This window comes from Balaenoptera musculus, chromosome 20 (assembly GCF_009873245.2).
Source record: "Balaenoptera musculus isolate JJ_BM4_2016_0621 chromosome 20, mBalMus1.pri.v3, whole genome shotgun sequence".
Classification (NCBI taxonomy): Eukaryota; Metazoa; Chordata; class Mammalia; order Artiodactyla; family Balaenopteridae; genus Balaenoptera; species Balaenoptera musculus.
The window spans coordinates 59,768,012-59,793,628 of NC_045804.1; the positions used below are offsets into that span (position 1 = coordinate 59,768,012).

At 36.2% G+C, this 25,617-nt stretch overlaps 1 protein-coding gene across 1 annotated transcript in view; it reads right to left on the reverse strand.

Moving 5' to 3' along the window:
* The window catches only part of DMXL2 (Dmx like 2), a 148,755-nt gene that overhangs the window by 90,724 nt on the left and 32,414 nt on the right, over positions 1-25,617 (reverse strand). The window contains exons 2-6 of the mRNA XM_036838187.1: positions 24,850-24,975; positions 22,015-22,086; positions 17,968-18,046; positions 17,011-17,146; positions 16,302-16,368 (exon numbers count right to left, since the gene is read on the reverse strand). Of these exons, the coding sequence (XP_036694082.1) occupies positions 16,302-16,368; positions 17,011-17,146; positions 17,968-18,046; positions 22,015-22,086; positions 24,850-24,975 (480 nt within the window). The remainder of the gene's footprint in view (positions 1-16,301; positions 16,369-17,010; positions 17,147-17,967; positions 18,047-22,014; positions 22,087-24,849; positions 24,976-25,617) is intronic.

The following is a 25,617-nucleotide window of genomic DNA, read 5'->3' on the forward strand; positions in this document are numbered from 1 at the left end:
TGCACGCAGGCTTTTCTCTAGTTGAGGTGAGTGGGGGCTACTCTTCATTGCGGTGTGCCGGCTTCTCATTGTGGTGGCTTCTCTTGTTGTGGAGCACGGGCTCTAGGCGCGTGGGCTTCAGTAGCTTGTGGCTCGAAGGCTCTAGAGCGCAGGCTCAGCAGCTGTGACACACGGGCTTAGTTGCTCCGTGGCATGTGGGATCTTCCCAGACCAGGGATCGAACCCGTGTCCCCTGCATTGGCAGGTGATTACCAACCACTGCACCACCAGGGAAGCCTGGCAAATTTTAAAATATGTTGAACTGAATGAAAATGAAAGCAAAACATAAAAATTTGGGGGTTGCAGCTACATTAGTGCTTAGAAGGAAATGTATAGCTTTAAATGCTTACATCAGAAAAGAAGAAAGGTCTCAAATCAATGGTTTAAGCTTCTACCTGAAGCATCAAATAAGAGCAAAGAGAACTCATATTAAAGAGATATAAAGAAGAATAAAAACCAATGAAATAAAATACAAAAATTATAGAGAAATCAATGAATCCAAAAGCTACTTGTGAAAAGATCAATAAAATTGATAATCTATCTAGAAAGACCAAAAATATTTAGAGAGAAAACACAAATTACCATTATCAAGACTGAAAGATGGGACCTGGCTACAGATCCTACAATATGTTAAACCCCTCGAAAGACAATTTCAAAAAAAAAATTGACAAAGGAAGAAATAGAAAACCCGAATAGCTCTACATCCATTAAAGATGCTGAATTCACAATTTCAAGTCTTCTCACCAGAAAACAAAACCCTAAAACTACAACTAAAATCTGAGACTCAGGTGGCTTTACTGATGAACTTTACCAAACATTTAAGGAAGAAATAGCACCAATCCTTCACAAAGTGTTTCAGAAAATTGAGGAAAAGATCTCCTGTATAAGGGCAGTATTATTACCAAGATACCAAAACCAAAGACATAAAAAAACTATACAGGAATATCTTTCATGAACAAAGATGCAAACACCTTTAAACCTAATCCATCAGTATATTAAAAAAAAACAAATCATGACCAAGTGGAGTTTATCCCAGCAAAGTGAAGTGGGTTTAACACTGGAAAAATCAATAATTGCATTTCATCATAGTAACAGAATGAAAAAGAAAACCTACATAATTATCTCACTATATGCAGGAACAGCACTTGACAAAAGGAAACACTAATTCATGGGGGAAAACAACACTCTCAGCATATAGGAATAGGAAAAATAAAAGGGAACATATACAATATGATCAAGTTGAGTGACTCTACAATAAACCTACAACTTACATCATATATAATGGTGCAAGACAATGCTCTTCCCATAAAATTGGGAGCAATACAAGAACGTCTGCTCTCATCAATTCTACTCAACATTGTACCAGAGGTCCTAGTACTTGCAATATATTGGGTGAGGGAAAAAAATAAAAGGTATACAGATTAGAAAGGAAGAAGTAAAACTGTCTTTATTCACAACATCCTAAGAAAACTACCCAAACAGGCTGCTAGAACTGATAAGCAAGGTCATAAGACTAAGGATCAAAATTCAAAAATCAATTCCATTTCTATATTTAGCAATAATTAGCAATGTAATTTCTGTAAATACCTTTTACATTAGGAAGATAAACTTAAATTGTGTACCCTGAAAACTATGAAACGCTGCTAAGAGAAAGAAAACCTAAATAAAAAGAGAAACGTACCACATTCGTAGATAAGAAGACCAAATGTGGGACTTCCATGGTGGCGCAGTGGTTAAGAATCCTCCTGCCAATGCAGGGGACACAGGTCGATCCCTGGTCCGGGAAGATCCCACATGCTGTGGAGCAACTAAGCCCGTGCACCACAACTACTGAGCCTGCGTTCTAGAGCCCACGAGCCACAACTGCTGAAGTCCATGCACCTAGAGCCCATGCTCTGCAACAAGAGAAGCCACCACAATAAGAAGCCGGCACACCGCAACGAAGAGTAGCCCCTTCTCGCTGCAACTAGAGAAAGCCCGCACACAGCAACAAAGACCCAAAGCAGCCAAAAATTAATTAATTAATTAATTAGTTTTTTAAAAATTTTAAAAAAAAAGACCAAATGTTACTAATGTACAATTCTTCCCAAATTGTTCTACAGAGATACAACGTAAATAAATAGCATCAAAATCACAGCAGGCTTTTTTGTAGAAACTGACAAAATCTGTATGGAAATCAAAGGACTGACACCACCAAAAATATTTTAAAAGAAAAGTAAAAAGTTAGAGGAAACTACTTGTTTTTGGAACTAACTATAAAGCCACAATAATCAAGACACATATTATTAGCATAAGGGGATACACACACACACACACACACACACACACACACACACACACACACACACACACACACACATATATATCACAATGGAACAAAACAGAGAGGCCAGGAACAGATCCACACATGTATGGAAAACTGATTTTCAACAAAGTTGTCTAGGAAATTCAATGGAGAATGGATTGCCTTTTTAAAATGCCACTGAAATATCTTGATATACCTCTGGGGAAAAACTGACTTCAAATCAAATGCAAAAAAACCACCTCAAAATGTAAAAGTCAGGGGCTTCCCTGGTGGCGCAGTGGTTGAGAATCTGCCTGCCAATGCAGGGGACACGGCTTCGAGCCCTGGTCTAGGAAGATCCCACATGCCGCGGAGCAACTGGGCCCGTGAGCCACAATTACTGAGCCTGCGCGTCTGGAGCCTGTGCTCCACAACAAGAGAGGCCGTGATAGTGAGAGGCCCGCGCACCGCGATGAAGAGTGGCCCCCGTTTGCCGCAACTGGGGAAAGCCCTCACACAGAAATGAAGACCCAACACAGCCAAAAAATAAATAAAAAATAAATAATTTTAAACAGCCCTGCCAATGATCCTAAAAAAAAAGTAAAAGTCAAAACTATAAAACCTCTAAAAGAAAACATAGTAAAATATCTTTGTGATTTCAAGGTAGACAAAGATTTTTTAAATCTAGGCCACAAAAAGCACAAACCAATTTTTAATAATTGATGTTGGATTTCTTCAAAATTAAAAACGTCTGCACATCAAAAGACATTGTTTAAAAAAATAAAAAGGCAAGTTACAGACTGGGAGGAAATATCTATAATACATTTATCTTTCAATTGTAGTAAATATACAAAGAACTCTTATAATTCTATAATAATGAGAAAACAAACCCAATTTTTTTAATGGGCAAAGGACAAATAAACACTTTACCAAAAAAAAAAGTATACAGACAGGCAATAAGCATGTGCTCAACATCATTAGAAATCAGAGAAATACATATGAAAACCACAATAAGACACCACTACCCAGACTATTAGAATGGCTAATATTAAAAAGGCTGACAATGCCAAATTTTGGCAAGAAAGTGGAGCAACTGATATTATTCAATTGTTGGTGAGTATGCAAAATGGTACAACTTTGGAAAGCGCCTGGTACGTCTTTGTAACGTACCATGTGACCCAACAATTCCACTCATAGGTATTTTTTACCCATGAGAAGTGAAATGTTTATACAAAGACTTGCAAATGAATGGTCATAGTAGCTTTGTTCATTTTAGCCTAAAACTCCATACAACCTACATGTCCATCAACAGGTGAATGGATAAACAAATTATGATATATCCATATAACAGAATACAACTCAAATAAAAAGAACAAATTACTGATGCACACAACATAGATGAATCACAAAACACTGTGCTAAGTGCAAGAACTCAGACACAATAGAGTATACTACACAATTTCATTTACATACAACTCTAGTGAAGACAAATCTAATCAATAGTGTTAGAAAGCAGAGCAGCTATTTATTATCTGGAACTAGGAATAGGAGTAAGGGTTAATTGGGAAGAAGTAAAAGGAAACCTTTTGAGATGACGTAAGTGTCCAATAACTAGATCGTGGTGGTGATTACATAGGTCTCTAAATTTGTCAAAATACACTGAACTGCACATTTAAAAAATAATTTCATTTTATGTTAATTATACCTTTTAGGTTAATTACACCATATAAAGTTAATTATAAAAAAGACATAACAAGATTTATATAAAAGGATGTTCATTTTTAATGGCAATAGAAAAAAATTAGAACCACTAAATGTTCATTAATAGTTATCTGGTTAAGTTAAACCATGGTATACATTCATTCATATAATGGAAAATTATGTTGCCTTTAAAAAGAAAAGATATATCTGTATTGACACATCAATCTATGATACAGTAAGTGAATAAATCAGCTTAAAGAATATGTACACACACACACTTCTGTATGGTTTACAAAGGCATCAAAAAGTCTAAAAGAATATATATTAAACAGAGAACAGTGGCCATTTTTTTTTTTACCGGGGGTATGGCTATTTGGCTGGAGATTTTCATTTTCTCTGCATGTTCCTCTTAATAATAAATACATATTATGTTAAAGAAGTAAAGATATTCCCATGTTAAAGGGGGAATAAAGGTCAATAAGCCAATCCTTAAATAACCAAAACACTAAATCTAGGTACAGAGACACGCTCTCAAGAGGAGGAAAAGCTTCAGGGAACATTCTGTAGCCAGCTGCTTCCCTCCCTGCCAAAATCACCCTCCTCAAAAATTCTTCTCACCTTAGCCCTTAGAAAACCCAGTTTTTTTCTCAAAAGAGTAATCCTCTATTAAAGAAAAATGGTTTTGAAAAAAAAACAAGGTATTTTAAGTTACATTCAAATTTTAAAAAATAGAAATTATATAAAGTGTTCAGATACAAACTTCATAAACATGAACAGTATTTGTTTTTATTGAACAAATATAATGCTTTACAATTTTCAAAAGTTTCACACACATGATTTCATATAATCCCATAATAACCCCCTTTTTAAAATCCCCTACCCGTACATTGCCCTCTCCCACTTCCCTCTCCACAATGGTAACCACTAGTCTGTTCTCTGTATCTGTGAGTCTGCTTTTTTTGTTTTATTCACTAGTCTGTGGTATTTTTTAGATTCCACATATAAGTGATATCATACAGTATTTGTCTCTCTGACTTATTTCACTTAGTGTAATGTCCTCCAAGTCCACCCATGTTGCTGCAAATGGCAAAATTTCATTCTTTTTCATGGCTGAGTTGTATTTCATGGTAGGAATATACACACACATACCATGGAGGGCCCAAATCAATAAAATCAGAAATGAAAAAGGAGAAGTTATAACTGACACCACAGAAACACAAAGGATCATAAGAGACTACTACAAGCAAATATACACCAATACAATGAACAACCTAGAAGAAATGGACAAATTCTTAGAAAGGTACAATCTCCCAAGACTGAACCAGGAAGAAATAGAAAATATGAACAGGCCAATTACCAGTAATGAAATTGAAATCAGTAATTTTAAAACTCCCAACAAACAAAAGTCCAGGACCAGATGGCTTCCCTGGTGAATTCTAACAAACATTTAGAGAAGACTTAACACCTATGCTTCTGAAACTATTCCAAAACACTGCAGAGGAAGGAATACTGCTGAACTCATTCTATGAGGTCAGCATCACCCTGATACCAAAACCAGACAAAGGTATCACAAAAAAAGAAAATTACAGGCCATTATCACTGATGAACATAGATGCAAAAATCCTCAACAAAATATTAGCAAACCAAATCCAACAATACATTAAAAGGATCATACACTATGATCAGGTGGGATTTATCCCAGGGATGCAAGGGTTTTTCAATATCTGCAGATCAATGTGATATACCACATTAATAAACTGAAGAATAAAAACCATATGATCATCTCAATAGATGCAGAAAAAGCTTTTGACAAAATTCAACACCCATTTATGATAAAAACTCTCCAGAAAGTAGGCATAGAGGGAACCTACCTCAACATAATAAAGGTCATATATGACAAGCCCACAGCTAACATCATACTCAACAGTGAAAAGCTGAAAGCATTTCCTCTAAGATCAGGAACAAGACAAGGATGTCCACTCTCACCACTTTTATTCAACATAGCTTTGGAAGTCCGAGCCACAGCAATCAGTGAAGAAAGAGAAATAAAAGGAATACAAATTGGAAAGGAAGAAGTAAAACTGTCACTGTTTGCAGACATGATACTATTCATAGAAAATCCTAAAGACACTACCAGAAAACTACTAGCGCTCGTCAATGAATTTGGTAAAGTTGCTGGATACAAAATTAATATACAGGACTTCCCTGGTGGCACAGTGGTTAACAATCCACCTGCCAATGCAGGGGACACATGCTCGAGCCCTGGTCTGGGAAGATCTCACATGCCGTGGAGCAACTAAGCCCGTGCACCACAACTACTGAGCCTGCACTCTATAGCCCGCAAGCCACAACTACTGAGCCCGTGTGCCACACCTACTGAAGCCCAAGCGCCTAAAGCCCGTGCTCTGCAACAGGAGAAGCCACCACAATGAGAAGCCCGAGCACCACAACAAAGGGTAGACCCCACTTGTCGCAACTAGAGAAAGCCCGCACACAGCAACAAAGACCCAATGCAGCCAAAAATAAATAAATAAATAATTTTTTAAAAAAATAATATACAGAAATCTGTTGCATTTCTATACAGTCACAATGAAGTATCACAAAGAGAAATTAAGGAAACAATTGGGACTTCCCTGGTGGTCCAGTGGTTAAGAATTGCCTTCCAACGCAGGAGACGTGGGTTCAATCCCTGGTCGGGGAACTAAGATCCCACATGCCATGGGGCAACTAAGCCCACGCATTCTAGAGCCCACACGCCACAACCAGAGAGCCCATGTGCCACAACTACTGAGCCTGCACGCTCTGGAGCCCACACACCACAACTAGACAGAGGCCTGTGCACCGCAATGAAGAGCCCATGCACCGCAATGAAAGATCCCACGTGCTGCAACTAAGACCCAATGCAGCCAAAAAAATAAATAAATAAATATTTTTTAGAAAGAGAGAGAAGTTAAGGAAACAATCCCATTTACCACTGCATCAAGAAGAATAAAATACCTAGGAATAAACCTATCTATGGAGGTAAAAGACCTGTACTTGGAAAACTATATAAGACAGTGGAGATTTGAGGAGAGTGGCAAGCTCTGAGAGCGCATGGAAGCTCTGTCCCCTTTCCCTATACCTACCCTGCGCATCTCTTCCATTTGGCTGTTTCTGAGTTATATCCTTTTATAATAAATTGGTAATCTAGTGAGTAAATGCATTTCCTGAGTTCTGTGAGCTGCTCTAGCAAATTAATCAAACCTAAGGAAGAGGGTCTTGGAAACCTCTAACTTATAGCCATTGGTCAGAAGTATAGGTAACAACCTGGGCTTGCAACTGGCCTCTGAAATTATGTGTGTGGCAGGGCAGTCTTGTAGGACTTGTGGGGAGGAAAAATACTTCCCTCTAACTTTCTAGATTTTTCTGGCTGTTTAAGAATTAAATTGACATGAGACAAATTAACAAGAGAAAATCAAATCGAATTTTATACATACTGGAACCCCACCCCACATATAAGAGAGGTTCAAAGACAGAAAGGTCTAAGCCATTCTAAGCTAAGGAATGGGATAGGGTCCTGGGGCTTCCAAGGACTGGAGGGTAATTCCAGGACTATAAGAAGAAGAGCAGATGTTGGGTAATTAGATGTTTGCCCTGCCATACGGATGGGCCACTCAGAAAAAATTTATCTCTGGTAATAACTCTTTTTCTGGGAAAGCCCCTCAATTAAATTCTTCTAGGTAGTTAAGGGAGGGGCAAAATTTCCTCTTGAACTCACAGGGTCTCAGTTGCCTTTAGTTCAAAATAATCCTTATGCAAAAGTGGCACATTTGGGGGAAAAAAAAAAACTATAAGACAGTGACTAAAGAAACTGAAGATGACAAAAACAGATGGAAAGATACACCACATTCTTGGATTGGAAGAATTAATATTGTTAAAATGACCATACTGGGAATTCCCTGGTGATCCAGTGGTTAGGACTCCACGCAATCTACAGATTCAATGCAATCCCTATCAAAATACCAATGGCATTTTTCACAGAACTAGAACAAATAATTTCAAAATTTGTATGGAAACATAAACAGAATTTAAATAAACACCTAGCAAGCAAACCAAAAAAAAACAATTCTTGAGCTGAAGATTTAATCAGGTATGTCTTGTGGGGGGAAAAGGCTCTTTAATAAGTAAGACTCTATGCTCAGATAAAAAGTTAAAATACTCTTGAGCCCTCTAAAAATTTAATTCACCACACATTAAAAATAGATCTTGGGACTTCGCTGGTGGCAGAGTGGGTTAAGAATCCACCTTCCGATGCACGGGTTCGAGCCCTGGTCTGGGTAGATCCCACATGCCGCAGAGCAACTAAGCCCAGGCACCACAGCTACTGAAGCCCATGCACCTAGAGCCCGTGCTCTGCAACAAAGAGAGGCCACCGCAATGAGAAGCCCACACACCACAACGAAGAGTAGCCCCGGCTCGCCGCAACTGGAGAAAGCCCGCGCACAGCAACGAAGACCCAACGCAGCCAAAAATAAATACAGAAATAAATAAATTTATTTTTTTTAAAAAAATAGATCTTACCATCAAAAGTACTCAATGAACTATAATATTAAAAATCCTGAAGGTAATTGGATTTGAGTCCCCAAACACCTGAGCTGAAATTCTGTCATGTGTAGCAGAGGCGCTGGAAAATGCCTTCTAGTGGTAGATTACAGTGACTCAGTTATCCACTCTTTTCTAGATTCTATTCCCATATAAGTCATTACAGAGTATTGAGTAGAGTTCCCTGTGCTATACAGTAGGTTCTTATTAGTTATCTATTTTATATATAATAGGATATATATATATATATCCTTGTGCTATAAAGTAGGTTCTTATTAGTTATCTATTTTATATATGTCAATCTCAAAGGCATTCTTATCTTTCCCTCAGAAATGTGAAACACTTAGCTCTTAGGAGAACTGAACATTAAAAGCTTAAGGGAACGTGACTAATACAATGAAAAAAAATACTCAATAATCAATTGCTAAGGCTGTGTGCAATAAAAATTCAGAGAAAAAAGGTATTAGGCATTATGGAGTGCACAAACAGAATCGCCTCTGAGGAGCTTAAAATCTAGTTGCTCCATTTAAGAGGACATACTTTTAGTCTTTTTACTTATTTTTGTCTGAAGCACAAAGGTATCTTTCAGATTCATTAGGGAGTTCAAATAATCAGAAGATGTTTAGACAATGAATAATGATCATCTTTCATGGCTCATTAATAGTTTTTAAAGCAGCAAGTGACCCTGTCAAAAGACCATATATCCTAAAATAGTCTCAAAGTTTAGCCAGCTGTAACACACAGCAGAGACAAACGTCACACACTGGGTGAGCAAAAGGAGATAATCAGAAACATTAAGAATGTATGAGGGAAATCGACTACAAGCCCTGTCATTCAGCTACAAAAAAATAAATTCTGCCAACAACCTGAGTGAGCTTGGAAAAGGGTTCTGCCCTAGTAAAGTCTCCAGGTCAGAATTCATCCCAGCTGACACCTTTATTGCAGCCTTTAGAGTCCCTGATCACGGCACCCAGCTAAGCTATGTCCGGACACCAAACCCACGGAAGCTGAGATAATAAATGTGTGGTCTTAAGTTGCTAAGTTTGTGGCAATTTGTTACGCAATAACAGAAAACTAATACAAACTCCTAGTGACAGTGTTACAAGTAAAATTAAGGCAGGCAAAGGGAATAGAAAGTACAGTGGTAGGTGAGATGCAATTTAAAGGGGTGCTTTAAACAGTGACAGTGACATTTAAGAAGTTAAAGGGAAAAGCCACGCAGGTCTCTGGGGGAAGGATTTTTCTGGGTAAAGAGAATAACAATTGCAATAGAAAATGAGGAGAAAAACTTGGAGACAGCAGCTATAAGCAACCCTTTCGAGGTGTTATAAGGAGGGCACAGAATTAACAGAAACTGAGAGAGAAGGTCAAGAGATGGTTTTTGTTATTGTTGTTGTTCGTTTGTTTTAGAATGGGCAAGATTATAGCACATTCGGTATGCTGTGCTGTATTAGTCAGCTCAGGTTGCCATAACAAAATACTATAGACTGGGCGGCTTGAACAACAGAAATTTATTTTCTCACAATTCTGGAGGCCAGAAGTCTAAGATCAGAGTGTCAGCATGGTCAGGTTCTGGTGAGACCTCTCTTCCTGGCTTTTTGACAGCAACCTGCTTACTGTGTCTTCATGTGGTAGAGAGAGAACAAGCTCTCTGGTATCTCTTCTTATAAGGGTACTGTTCCTATCATGAGGGCCACCCTCATGACTTTATCTAACCTTAACCTCCAAAAGGTCCCATCTCCAAATATCATCACTTTGGAGGGTTAGGGCTTCAGCATATGAATGGGGAGGGGGGACACAAACATTCAGTCCATAACATATGCTAATGTGATGCCCCAATGGAGAAGGGAAAACTAATTGAGAAGAGAGGAGAGCGCTGCAATACTGAGGTCCCTGGGTAAGCAAGGACAAACGGAATCTAGTCTACAAGTGGAAGAACTGGCCTTGTATAAAAGCAGACCATTCATCCATGGCAACCCAAGGGAAGGCAGAACATACATGCACAGATGTAGGGAGATGAACAGATACAGGTAGGTGGTGGGAGTTTATCAAAGTTCTCTTCTGATTACACCTATTTTCTCACGTAAGAATCCATAGTACACAAATGCTGAAGTGGGAGCATGGACTGTCATATGGGACTCTATCAACACCCAATGGCATAGAGCTTCAGTTTAAAATACAGTAGCTACATAGAGACAACACACGGTGTTCACGCAAGGTGATAAGTCAGATCAGAGGTGCCTGCATAACACCAAAAAAAAAAAAAAACAAAAAAACAAAGAAAAAGACCCCGAAGGACTATCGCTAAATGAAAGGATGAAATCAAGAAAAAACCCTCTCTGAAAAGGAATATGGTAAGGAAGGGTTCATCTGCATCTGAACTCTGAGCGAAGGAAAAAGTCTCCGCTGGGCATCTGTAATGACAAAACAGGCCTCATGAGCCCCAAGCGCACACTGTGTGGCACAACTTCCAAGCTGAGAATTTAGTTTAAACTGGGTGTGCCTCCAGGTGCCTGGCAGAAACTATATAAACCTTTCCTAAAAGAATGCATACTCAACCCAGGCCTCAAAGCATCCCTACGAATGCACTTGCAATAAATATTTTCTCAATGAAATACAAAGCCAGCTGATTTTGGTGCTGTGATATCTAAAACATCTGGGTTAAAATCCCAACTCTACCTTCTGACTATCTGTATTCTCAGCGAAGTTCTTAAGCTGCAGTTTCCCCTTCTGTAAAACAGTTGCCCCATAGGCTTTTGAAGGCACGGTTTCTGGTACGTAACTATCAACAGCTACCGGTCGCTATCATAACAGTATCAGTAGTTATTAGTCTAAAATTACTGGTAAGTTTTACTTAATAATGCAAAGTAAAAGTTGTCACCGCCAATAAAATACTTCTGCACCATCCACCACCACCCCAAAACAACTGAGCCTGACTCTAATCTATACTCTGGACAACCCATGAATCAAAAAGTGAATCACACTGAAAATTAGAAAAATTTATATTTAGAATAATAATAAAAATAATACACATCAAAAGTTATGGAATTAAAAAAATCTTATGGGATAAAGCTAAGCTTCAAGGGAAATCTATAGTGTTAAATGTATACATTAAAAACAAAAAAGGCTGAGAAAAACAAAAACAAAAAAGGCTAAACATCTAAAAAAGTTTGAGAAAAACTATTAAGTGTGCAATAGCATTACGTCTTTAAAAATGTACATACCTTAATATTTAAAAATACTTTATTACTAAAAATGCTAACCATCATCTGACAACACAGGGTTGAAACAAACCTTCACTGTGTTAAAAAACGCATTATCTGCAAAGCACAAAAAAGCAAAGCACAATAAAACCAGGTATACCTGTACAAAAAAGGAAAAATTATTTGCCAAGCCTCACTTTAACACAGAGATCTCATAAATCCTAAATAAAATATTAGCAAAGCAAATCCAGCAAGGACAATACATTACAATCAAGTTGAGATTATTCCAGAAACACAAGATTTATTTAACACTTGAAAATAAGTCCAACATATTTCATCTTATTAAATAAGAAAATAATGGTAATATCATTAGATGCAGAAAAAGTATTTGCTCAGATTCAACATCATTTGTGATTTAAAAAAGAAAAATCCTAGCAATCTCCAAATAAGAAGGAAACTTCCTGTATCTGAAAAACAGTATCTATAGTAAACACCTACAGTAAATATCACACTTAATGGTGACACAGTGAAAGGCATCTTTTTGATACTGGGAACAAGGAAAAGATACCTACTCTCACCACCTTTACTCAACACTATACTGGAGGTCCTAGATACTGCAGAAAAAAAGAAGACACAAAACACTTAAGAGTTAGAAAAGATGAAATAAAACTGCCATTATTCACAAATAATAGAATTATGCACATAGAAAATTCAAAGGATCTACAAAGGACTTGTTAGAATTAATGAGTTTATTAAGATTGCTAGGTATAAACCCAATATACAAAAATTAATTGCATTTCTATATACCAGTAATAATTATAAAATGATACCATTCATATCATTTTCGACATCAAAAATATCAAATACCTAGGCATGAATCTAACAAAAGATATTTAGGACCTCTAGAAAAAATTATAAAACGTTACTGAAAGAAGTAAAAAGATCTAAATTAAAGACTATGTCATGTTCATAGATGAGAAGACTCAACTGTAAAGACGTCAATTCTCCCAAAAGTGATCTACAGAGTCAATGAAATATCAATCAAAATCACAAGAGGTTTTCTGTTTGTTTTATAAAATTTATTATGCTCATTCTAAAATTTATATGGAAATACAAAGGGCCAAAAATAGATAGGATAATCTTAAAGAAGGAAAACAAGATGGGAAGACTTGCTCTACCAGATATCAAGACAATTTAAAAGCTATAGCAACAAAGGTGGCATTACTACAAGGAAAGACCAATGGACTAGATAAAAGAATCCAGAAACACAGCCACACTAGTATGGACATTTGATTTTGACAAAGGTGGCAATAAAGAGCAATGGAGAAACAAGAGGCTTTTCAACAAATTGTGCTGGACAACTGGATATCCATACAGAAAAAGTGAAACCTGACCTCGTCCTCAAACCATACCTAAAAACTATTCCACATAGGTTTTAGATCTAAATGTGGAAGACAAAAAATTAAATGTCCAGATTTTAGACCAGAGGTTCTGAGGTCTTCTGACCCAAGGCACCTACAGATAGAATTCAAGATATAAAAAATATTTTTGATACCTCAACTGTATCCTCTCATGCCTTAGCATTTTAGTGAGGCAGTTCCAATTGACAGCATCTACATATCTTTGCCTGAGTTTTCCAGGAATTGTTTGTAAGTGCTGAGAATTAATGCTCTGCTCTCACCAGCCTTCAACCCATGTGTGTATGTGTGATGTGTCTGAAGAACAAGTGTGAGGAACATAATGTTGTGAGGACCACTAACTCCCAGAGTTAGCCAGAGATTTAATCTTGTTAATCACCTGCATGATAATACACTCTTTTTAAAGCACCTTCACTTCCCTGCCTCAAATCCAGTATATTTTTTTGTGAGCACTGCCCATATTAATTACTTGAACTCATATCCTTGCCTGGGGGTCTGCTTCTTGAGAAACCAAGAAAACCAAGACCCAGAGTTACAATGAACTTGAGTAGGGGAAAAAAATTACTTCTCTATTTTTGTAACTGCTAATTGAAGGAAATGCTAAATTTGTTATGAATATAAACATACCAAAATGATGTTAGCAGTACTTGTGACTTTGTCTCTAACAGAAATCACAGATGTTTTAATATTACATGACAGCTGCTGCAGATACCTCCAAATATTTTTTACATTCCTCACTACATTGAAACCATTATTTATTAGTTTACTGCTAAACCGCACATGATCGCAGTCTTTCTGCCTATAATGTTATACAGTCCTCCTGTCTATAATGTCATCAACTATTGAGCAACTAACTATCTCTGTGCCAAGTAATTATTCAACCACAAAACAGTTGAGTGTTCTACAACTAAAGATTAACTCAAAAAGCCTTGGGTGAATTCTGATGTCCTTGGAAAACCTATCCTTGCCTTGTAAAGTATAATATGGAAATTTTAATTCATACACAACAACTAAATACAATTAAACTTTAACCTGTGATTTTTTTAATGTAATTTTTTCTTACTGAATACATTAACTAAAAAGTACATAATTGATATCATCACAAATTTATTTTTTAATATCTTGAAGGTATATTTCAATAACCATATGGTATCATTTTTATAAGTTCAAAACTATTCAAAAATAAAAATTATATTCTTTGGGAATTTACACCTGTGAAACTATTTTTTTAAAAAAAGCAATGAAATAAAACATAAAATTGAGGATTCTGGTTGCACAGGTGGGAGGGGAATGAGGAGATGCAAGAGGAAAATAGTAACCCATTAGTTTTATGTCCTTTGTCTCAACTGGGTAGTGGGTACATACATGTGCATTTGTTTAATTATTATCTTATATATAAGTTTTATATATATTCATTTTATACTTAGGAAATATTATGTATTTAAAAAGGAGCATTCATAGAATCAGAAAAAATTCCTGAAAATCAAAAACGTGATAGGAGGAAAAAATTATTTCTAAGTTAAAGCTGAACACCCCACCCAGAATTTAAACAAAAAAAAAAAGAAGAGGGGATTAAAAAAAAGAAAATTAGAGGATCAGTATAGAAGGATCCACATCTGAATAAGGGGAGATCCAGAAAGAGAGAAAAGAGAACATGAAAGGAAGGAAATAACACAAAAGGAATAATATAAAATAATCCCCCTGAACTGAAGGACAAGAGTTTTCAGACTGAACAGGCACATCAAATTGCCTGCACAAAAAAAGTCTTTATCCTTTAGAGAGACATACTAAATATTTATAGTTGACTGACCCATACCACGATATCTTGAAATTTTAGAACACCGGGATAAGGGGAACATTCTTAAAACCTCTACAAGCTGGGAGAGCATGGTCATAATGGCACTATACCTCTCAAACAGCAACACTGGAAGCTGGAAGGCAACAGAAGCATGATTTTTAAAATTCTGAAGGAAAATTAGTTCCAACCAATGCTATGCCCAATCAAATAAAGCATAACAAAGAAAGAACTGTTCAGACTTGCAAGGCCTCAAAAATGTTTTTTTCCCATTCATCTTTTCTCAGGAACCTACTGGAGGATATCTCCATCAAAACAAGGAAAGAAGATGATAAATGATGTGAAGAAACAGGGAATTTAACAAAGGAGATGGGCAAAGAGAATCTCTCGAGGTTGGTAAAAGAAAATCCTGATATGAGAGCTCTACCATTTTAGACTCAGAGAACAACTAAGCCAGATTGGAGCAAAGAGAACAGACATTTCCAGGATACCTCCTACGTGGGATTATACTGAGAGAAGATCCAAAGAATGTCAGAGGTGTGGGGGATGAATTAGGTATATAGAAAACTAAGCAAACAGTAAAACAAAGTAATTATTAACACCAAAGTAATTATTCCATGAAAAATCTTTTATACACTCCTAATAATGTGAATAATAAATAGTGATTTTCCCAAATATTATGAGATGCTTATATCAGAAAGACAGGAGGAAGGGAAGTGAATATGTGTATGTGCTAAGTGGAGATGAGGTTGGGACATCAGCTAGAGAACTAAAGTCTCAGCCTCCATAGTAGCAAGGCCAGAAATGATACATAAAACCAAAAGGAAAAAAAATTTAAAAATTTAAAAATGGGAGCATAATCAAGTTACTAAAGAATATGGAAAGAAATACTAAACTACGCAATTTTAAGAATCACTGCCTCTAGGACACAGGAATTAAGAGTGAGAAGAAGGGAGTGCATCTTTTCATTGTAAATCTAGTAGCAATATTTTACTTTTCAAATTATGTACATATGCTATTTTTTAAACCTAAAAATTAATTTTAAAAACCATAAATTTTCACACGGGTCAAATAAGAATAAAAATAATAGCCATTATTTCCCAAATGCCAACTACTTATGGGAAACATAGCAGATCGTTTATAAAAACTATCACTATTCCTCAGGCCATCTTTGTAATGTAGGATTATCCTAATTTTACAGATGAAAAAACTGAAAATGAGAATGAACAAAGAACACTTTTGTTTTGTTTTTTCCGTTTATGTTTTGTTTGGTCCTTTACCTTTCCAGCAGTAGCAAAATATTCACCATCAGGGGACCACTCCATCAAATGTACAGATACTGAGGTTCTAAAAAAACAAAATTGAACAGTTAGCATTTTTAAAATCTGGAACACTATATATATAAATGGTCAAAATAAGATTTTCATAATATCATCAAAACAAGAGTGTTTTCACCTCTCTAAAAATAAATCTAAATATTTCACCTCCCTAAAAATACAAATTAATTCATTAAAGCTAATCCAAAGCTCACTTTGGGGAGCCAAAGAAGAATGCAATTAACATGCATAAATGATATCGCAACCTACATGCCCCACCAACACCCTAATGTAACATTTTGAAAACTGAGCTCATCATCTTCCCAGGCTAGTTGGATCCCTTCACATACTCCATGTTGTTAATGGATCCCTTCACATAATCCTTCCACTTGAAAGAGTGTCTCACAACTTTCACATCTTCCCTCTCCCTATCCCACCTATATCTCATGCATTAATGAATAATTCCTACATATCAACCTTCTCAACCCAAGTCCTGAGGTTATTAACTATGAAAATATTTTCATCCTTTTTTAAAACAATCAATTGTAGCACAGATTAAAGGATGATGTTATAATGGGTTTTGGTTAGAAAAAGTCTATTTTTCTAGGCTTCTAAGAACATATCTCAGGAAGCATTTTTTTAATTAATGAACATAACAGAGTTAGACACTAACTTGCACTGCCAGATGCACTTCCAATCATTTAAAACAGGAGGAATTTTATTATCGATTTCTTCCTCCTCTTCCAGAATGTCACCTCCTGGAGGAGCCCACAACTGAATAGAATCAGTTGCTGTCAACAATCTGTTATCTGAAAATTAAAGAATGTTCAGATGAATAAGCAAGGATTATCTAGAGAAATAAATGCACATGTGGGCTTCTGCTTAGGTCTATAAACTATTCTGTGAAAAATAAGCAATATTGTCTATGAAAAACACTTGTGGATTATATCCATTTAAAAGTGAGAATCCACTGACAAGAAAACTTGAGGGAAACTTGAGAACAAAAAAGAAAAGCCTCCTGACAAAGAGCTATTGTCTATCAGGTAAAACTTTAAAAAAAAAAAAAACAACAGAAGTAGAATAACAAAACAAACCCCGAAAAACTCTGATATATACAACACAGAATATTCTCAGGATATAAGACATAACTAAAGATTAATGAAATTTGTTTTTCTACATGGACTATTAAAATTACCCTCACTAGTTGTGAATGTAAAAAGGGACAACAGCCATTATCATTAAAAGTTTCTAAACTTTCAATATTAAAGACAGTAATTTCCCGAAATACAAATAACAAAATGAGATAGGGTTTTTCTGATCTTGTTTTATTTCTGATTTTATTTCTTAATAAAAACAGTAGGAGTAAAGTGCAGCACATTAATTAATAAAAGAAATCATCATTGTTTCTTGGAACAAAACATTCAAAAGTAGCGGGGAAAGCACAGAACTAACAGTAAATTAAGCACTGTACAAAGCAGTGTATATGAAAAAGAAAAAGGTATACTCATTCACTAGCAAAAAGAGAATACTACTGATCATTTTCTTATTATGGGAGACTATATCACATTGTAATCACACACTTAAAACAAATATTAACGTTTCATAATTTCTAAAGATAATTGCTAAATACCTTGAGGGTCCCATGCTAAATTGTATGTCACGGAACTCAAAAAAAACTGCCCAGTTTTAAGCCACTGACACTTGAGTTGCTGAAACATACAGAGAGAAAGAAAAAAGAGAAAGATATGTTTTCAAAGTAATATCCACAAGCACTACCATATTATCATTTTCTTCAACTGAAGACTATGATCTGAAACAAAGATGTAAATATTTCACTATTATTTTCAAAATACTGTTTTTAAAATAATTTCCAATGATTCCACTTACTATTCTACCATATCAGGCTGTTTGCCACGCCCAAACAAAGCATGTCTCCCAGGCTTCCTTCCATGTCTATAAACACAATCTTTTTTTTTTTTGGCTGCGCGGGGTCTTCATTGCGGCATGCGGGATCTTCAATGAGGCATGTAGGCTTCTTAGTTGCGGCATGCAAACTCTTAGTTGCGGCATGCACGCAGGATCTGGTTCCCCGACCAGGGAGAGAACCCGGGCCCCCTGCACTGGGAGCGCAGAGTCTTCTCCACTGGACCACCAGGGGAGTCCCCTATAAACACATTCTTATTCTTAGCGTATCCCTTCCTCTCTTTTCCGCCTGCAAACTCCTATGGTTACATCAAGATCTAGCTAAATCATCACCTCTGCAGTGAAGCCTCTTCTGACATCCTGGCAGCACTCAGAGCACTTTTTACTTATATTCTACCATTATAACACTGGTCACACTGAATTATTTGTTTATATATCTGACTCTCCTATTACACTGCAACTCTTCAAGGGCAGGAATTATGCCATAATGAGCTTTGTGTATTCAGTGTTGTAATGACTGGTACACAGATGCTCAATAAATGTTTATAAAAACAAAGTAAATGCACATTAGAAAGAAGTACAAATTAACACAATCCCATGGAGTCAATGTCTAAAATAAAACTAGATATACCTTCCAAAAAGCCAACAAATTTGAACCATATAATATATAAAACCCACAAACCTGACCTATATTTGAATAATTTCCATTCTATTTTCTTACTGTTTCCATTCTAAAGTGTAGAAAGATTTAAAATTTAAAAGTCACAGCTCTTTCCTATGAAATACAGTAAGTAAAAAAGTTTAGATATCTCTTTGCAGTAGACAAACATAAAATGTTCTTTTGTGAAAGTACAGTGCAATGTAAAGCCATGTCAAGGCTTTTTATAGTCAAGTTATACAGTAATTGCTTGGCAAGTAATAATTTAATAAATGGCAATGCCCTCTCTTATTATAAAACTTTTTAAATGTTTAACAATAAAATAATTTATTCAAGATTTCATGACTATCTAGAGGTGGAATTTTAAAATACAACTATAAAACCTGAACTTCAGTATCCAAAAGTAATTTTATATTTTTTAATCAGGGAAAAAGTTATTTTTTAAACCCTATCACTGCTGACCCAACAACAGTCACAACAGTATTTTAAATACTGCTCAATAGAACTATTTTACAGTAATAATAAAATCATTCCTAAAACTAGAGCTATCCCTAATATTCTTTCCATTAGTGCTTCTCAGAGTGTAATCTGTGGACCAATTACATTGCAGAAATTTGGGGAGTGAGGTCTGGAATCTGATTTTTTTTTCCATTTTTTTTAAATGTAATTTTTATTTTATACTGGAGTATAGTTATTTACAATGTTGTGTTAGTTTCGGGTGTACAACAAAGTGAATTAGTTAAACATATACATACATCTATTCTTTTTCAGATTTTTTTCCCATATAGGTTATTACAGAGTATTGAATAGAGTTCCCTGTGCTATATAGTAGGTCCTTGTTGATTATCTACTTTATATATAGTAGCGTGTATATGTTAATCCCAAACTCCTCATTTATCCCTCCCACCTTTCCCCTTTGGTAACCAAAAGTTTGTTTGCGAAGTCGGTAAATCTGTTTCTGTTTTGTAAATAAGTTCATTTGTATCATTTATTTATGGAATCTGAATTTTTTTCTATAAATTTATTTATTTTATTTATTTAGTTTTGGCTGCATTGGGTCTTTGTTACTGCGCATAGGCTTTCTCTATTGTGGCGAGTCGGGGCTACTCTTCGTTGCGGTGTGAGGGCTTCTCATTGCGGTGGCTTCTCTTGTTGCGGAGCATGGGCTCTAGGCACGCAGGCTTCAGTAGTTGTGGCTCGTGGGCTCTAGAGCACAGGCTCGGTAGTTGTGGCACACAGGCTCTAGAGCGCAGGCTCAGTAGTTGTGGCACACGGGCTTAGTTGCTCTGCGGCATGTGGGATCTTTCCGGATCAAGGCTCGAACCCATGTCCCCTGCATTGTCAGGCGGATTCTTAACCACTGTGCCTCCAGGGAAGCCCCTGAATTTTTAAATATGTACTCTTGATGACTCTTAAGTACTCTGAAAATTTAATATGCATTTCATAATATTATCATAGGGAAGAGACTATGATATAATTTGTACTTCTGGGGGGAAATGTAAAAAAAATATTCATATACATACATTTAATGAAAAATATCAAAACCACTTACTTACTGCAGTTAAGAATACAATTTTTTTTAAATTACTGGTAAATATGTCAAGAGGTGAAATCTTGGCGTTCAGATTTCACACTGGCAGTTTTAACTATTTGTGAGTGATGGTGGAGTTCTAATGCATGTAGTAATTTTAAAATTTAAAAATTTTTCTAACCATATTGGATTTTCTGAATATTAAGTAAGACAAAATATAATTCGGCACCCAGTGAGTTTACCTAACCTCCTAACTCCTTCATTCAAATATTTAGAAGTACCTGTTATGTTCCAGATACTGTTCTAGTACTTGAGATGCATCAGTGAACAAAAGAAACAAAGCTCCCTACCCTCATGGAGCTTACATTCTAAATAGTAATCTATAAATAAATAAACAAGATAAGTGCTCTATTGAAAAAGGTTTAAAAATAGAAGGATAGGTGGGTTAGAAGGAAGGTGGAAGAACCAAGTGGCAATTTTTAAAAGGGTGTTCAAGGGACTTCCCTGGTGGTCCAGTGGTAAAGAATCCGCCTTCCAATGCAGGGGACGCAGGTTCGATCCCTGGTGGGGGAACTAACATCCCACATGCCTCGGGGCAACTTAGCCCACCTGCCTCAAAGAGAGAGCCAGTGTGCCGCAATCTACAGAGCCCGCCCGCTCACCCCAACTAGAGAGAGAAAACCCGTACACCACAACTAGAGAGAAGCCCTCACACTGCAAATAGAGAGAAACCTGAGCAGACCACACACCATAACGAAAAGATCCCGCATGCCTCAACAAAGATCCCGTGTGCCGCAACTAAGACCCAACACAGCCAAAAAAAAAAATTAAGGAAAATAATTATTTTTTTTAAAAAAGGGAAGGGCGTTCAAGGCAATTGAGAAGGTATTACTCATTGAGAAGGTATTACTAAGCAAAAACTTAAAGGATCTGTAGGAACTGGCCCTGGAGCTATCTAGAGAAAGAAGGACATTCCAGACAAAAGAACAACCAATGCAAAGGCTCAAAGATGAGAGGGCGACTATCCAAAGAACAGTGAAAATGCCAGTGTGGCTGGAGTGACCAGAGAGGACAAAAATAGTAGATGAGCTCTGAGAGGTAATAAATGGGTGCAGGTGCGGGGGCAAGGCGGGGGTGGAGGAAGAAGGGCTGCAGTCCATTCTAAGGCTTTTTGGCTTTAAATGTGAGAGAAGTATGGAGCCATTAGAGTTCTTAGCAGAGAAGTGTCATGATCTACTCTGCTGAGAACAGAGAAAGGGCAAGGGGATAGATATTAGACAGGAGACTAGTCTAGTAATCTAGATAAGAAACAACAGGAGTTCACCTGGGGTAGATCCCAATTAACAAGGCAAATCTCAATAAGCAATATCCTAGGAAACTGATTTTCTAAAAGGCCTAGGGATAGATTCCTAGTGAATGTAAAAGATCTTACCATAAAGCACCAGACTAACTTCACACTGATATTCCAGACCACCTTCAGCACCAGCTCCTAAGGAGCTCTTTATTGCTGTCAACAGGATTCCAAACTCAGTTATAAAACTTTTCTACTACCATTTAATACTTACACAATTTCTCTTATGAGAATTTATGCCCAAGGGCTCAAAAATACAAACAGCATTACCATATGAAGCTGCAACCTAGAAAAGAATGAACAGAGCATTAATATTTAAGGAAAAGAGAAAATAAAGGAAACTTCCTTTTCACAATAATGTATAAACTGATTACATACAATCCCAATACAGTATTTATGGTTTTTTCCCTTCCATAAATATAACTGGAAAAGTACTGGACTTAAGAATCTCTTCTCTTATCAAAAATTCAGCAGGCTTTATTTTCCATATCAAATACAAGGTTGACCTATTCAAAGAAATCATCCTTTCCTATAAAAATTTCATTTTTAAATACAGAAATAACTTTTATTAACGAAGACACATTTCAGTGGTACATCTGTCAGAAACTTTACAGTCCAGTGAAAATAATATAAAAACCATGAGAAGTAGAAAAAGACATCAAAGAGCAACAGGTTTTAAAAATATATCAAATAAAATGCCATTAACTATACCATCAAACAAAAAATACCAATTGGGAACACCATGTAGAAGGAGGAATAGAGAAAATGGACTAAGGAGAAACCAGAGAGACATCCACTGCAACTGGAGGAGAAACAGCTGATATAGACATCTCTAGTGGACTTAAGCTAGGGGTTTGGGGGCCAAGAGGACTTTGCTCCAGGTCACATACCTGATGAGAAGAAACACAAATTCCTCCGTTCCTAGGAGCTTACCAGAGCCTGTTTTCCAATAATTCCTTGAAAGCCAGTTCCCAGTTTATCCTCCTCTTGGCAAGAGGGAAACAACTACAGGGAACAGACCAAAAACCATCTCTTCTCACACCTCTAGGTCTATGGGTTAACCTATAAAGCTAAATTAGGTATACATGCTTTTAAGGCAAGCCGAAAAGGTCTACTGTGATTTCAGGGCACTCTAATGCAAAAGAAGTGATTTTATTTATTTATTTATTTATTTTTAGTATCTGTAGTCACTTTATTCATTTTTAAATATTTATTTATTTATTTTGGCTGTGCCAGGTCTTAGCTGCACCATGCAGGATCTTTGTTGAGGCATATTTAGTTGCGGCATGTAGGATCCTTAGTTGCAGTATGCGGACTTCTTAGTTGCGGCACACATGTGGGATCTAGTTCCCCGAACAGGGACCGAACTCGGAACCCCTGCATTGGGAGCGCGGAGTCTTATCCACTGGACCACCAGGGAAGTCCCCAAAAAAGTGATTTTAATTGTTATTCAATATCTAACTTTCTTTCCAAGAAAAAGCTTTTACTCCACAATGGTAGGGGGAGAGCTACTTAAAATGCCTGGCTATGGTAACACTTAGGTAAAAAGTGTTACGAATGATCACATTCAACATGTCAATGAATGAATGAACGAATGATTATAACTGGTTAATACAAAGTCATAAATTTGAAAGTAATCATCACAAGGACTGGGGGTAAATGAAATAAAAGAAGATGGCAATAAAAGACAGTGAATCAGAGATGTCACAATTTGGGCTTCTTTACCTTCAACCAGGTTAGAAAAAGTAAAAACATGGTTATGAAAACCAAGGGCTTCTATATTTAAAAAAAAATAAAAACAAAAACAAAAATTTTGCTCCCAGAGTATCTGTTTTATTGTGATTATCACCAGCACATAAATAATTTTTTAAAATGCATCTCTGACAACTATCGTAACAACTCTAAGCAGGTTTAAAGCTACCATGCTTGGAACAGGGAGATGAGCAATGAAAAATTAATGAGAGAAATCTGACACTCTGAGTGTTTTCTAAAGAGTAAGCAATACTTAGGGAAAACAACTGGGGAAAAAATTCAGAAAAGCAAGAAACAAGCATCAGAAAACACCAGAAAATTCAGTGTTTCAATACTATGTCAATTTTATCATTGGACTGTCATATAGTGGCACATTTACCCAAATATTAAAGCTTAATACAAACAGCAGGGTAGGACAGTAGAAATGATATAATATCACAATTTGTTATTTGGCATAAATTTGCATGATTACTATTTATTACCATGAATATTCCAATTTAACATATCCTTGATAAAATTTATTATTACTTAGTAAAGAACAATTTTTAGAACACTAAAACTGTCTAAATTATTACAATTATTACAGGAAAAATATCATTCTTATATTCCCATAGAAACATTTAACTCTGCTACACAACATTGGCCTTAATGAATTGCTAAAATATACAGCAAATATGCTATATTTACTTGACATATAATCAAAATTTGATGTATATTATGTGTGAAATTTTGGGGGAGAGGAACATATGATGATGAAACTTGAATTATTTTAAAATAAATCCTCTGTTTAGAGTCTGAGTGAATGAACTTTAACATTCTTCAAATAAAGTTTCATTAAATTAACAGAAACTTTACAAAGCATCAGTTACATGACAAATATTATATTAGATGCTAACAACTTGCTACATTTCTTGATAAAAATTTGATGTTATTGTAATTTGGGAGAGATAAGGTATGCTAGATATAGAAGATAAAAGTTTACTTCCCTGCTACTGGCTTAATAGCTGCTAGAACTATCAACTGGCAGAATATTAGTACACACAGGAATGTGAAGCCTACAAATCTTTTAAGACAGTATATACAGGTAGAACAATTAATTATCACTTATCAGCTTAATGGCTCTTTAAAATTTGTACACAACCTATCATTTTACCCACTCCTATTAACAGCCATCTAAGCAAGGTATAATACATAATTAGAAATTGTAGGCAAGCCTTGTATAAAAGCATAAGAATACTCTCTGAGATTGTTAAATACATTAAAAGATGGCATTTAGTAAAGTAAATAAATCCCTTACTCTTCCATGTTGGTTAGAACACTCCACACAGCTGACTTGGATGTTTCCATGCTTAGCACCAGGAATGATCTGCACACATTCAAAGTCATTTGCCAAAATAACAATATCACAGCCCGATCCATATGCCTAAAAAGAAAAGTTTTACATTATGTAAGATATGTAATTTGTGAATTATTTTAGTTTATCTTAGTTTTTGCTGCTATTGCAAAGGATACTGTGACAAATTTTACAAAAATAGTTAATGTAAGAATATTAAAAATGTCAATTTCCAAATCAGAACATTAAAAGTCACACCAAAAACACGGGGTGACGACACACCATGCATTATCACTCAACAACTGCTACTAACAGGAAAAGGGTTCTTCCAGGTCTTAAACACTATAGCCTCCATCCCTCATAAATCTTTCGGTTTAGAATTTCTCTCTGAAGCTCATCTCAGTAAACCCTAAAGAATAAAACCTCCATCTGAAAGTAATAAGGTATTGAAGGCTGCAGTTGCATTCCCAGGGTTCAAACCAGGCTTGAGGAAGATCAAGATAGAAATCAGATGCATTTTCCAACACAATTCCACATGGCTTAAAGAGCTTGTTAAATAGACATGAACCCCTGAGGCAGAATTACATGCACTAAGGCAAACGCTAAACAAACTCAACTGCCGAAGTGAATCCATAACGAAGCCAGCCTGCCTGCCCCCTCCCCTCCACCTTACCAGGCAGGAGAGAAAGACAGAGAGACAGAGAGAGGAAACCAATCCAAAGTGGTTACACA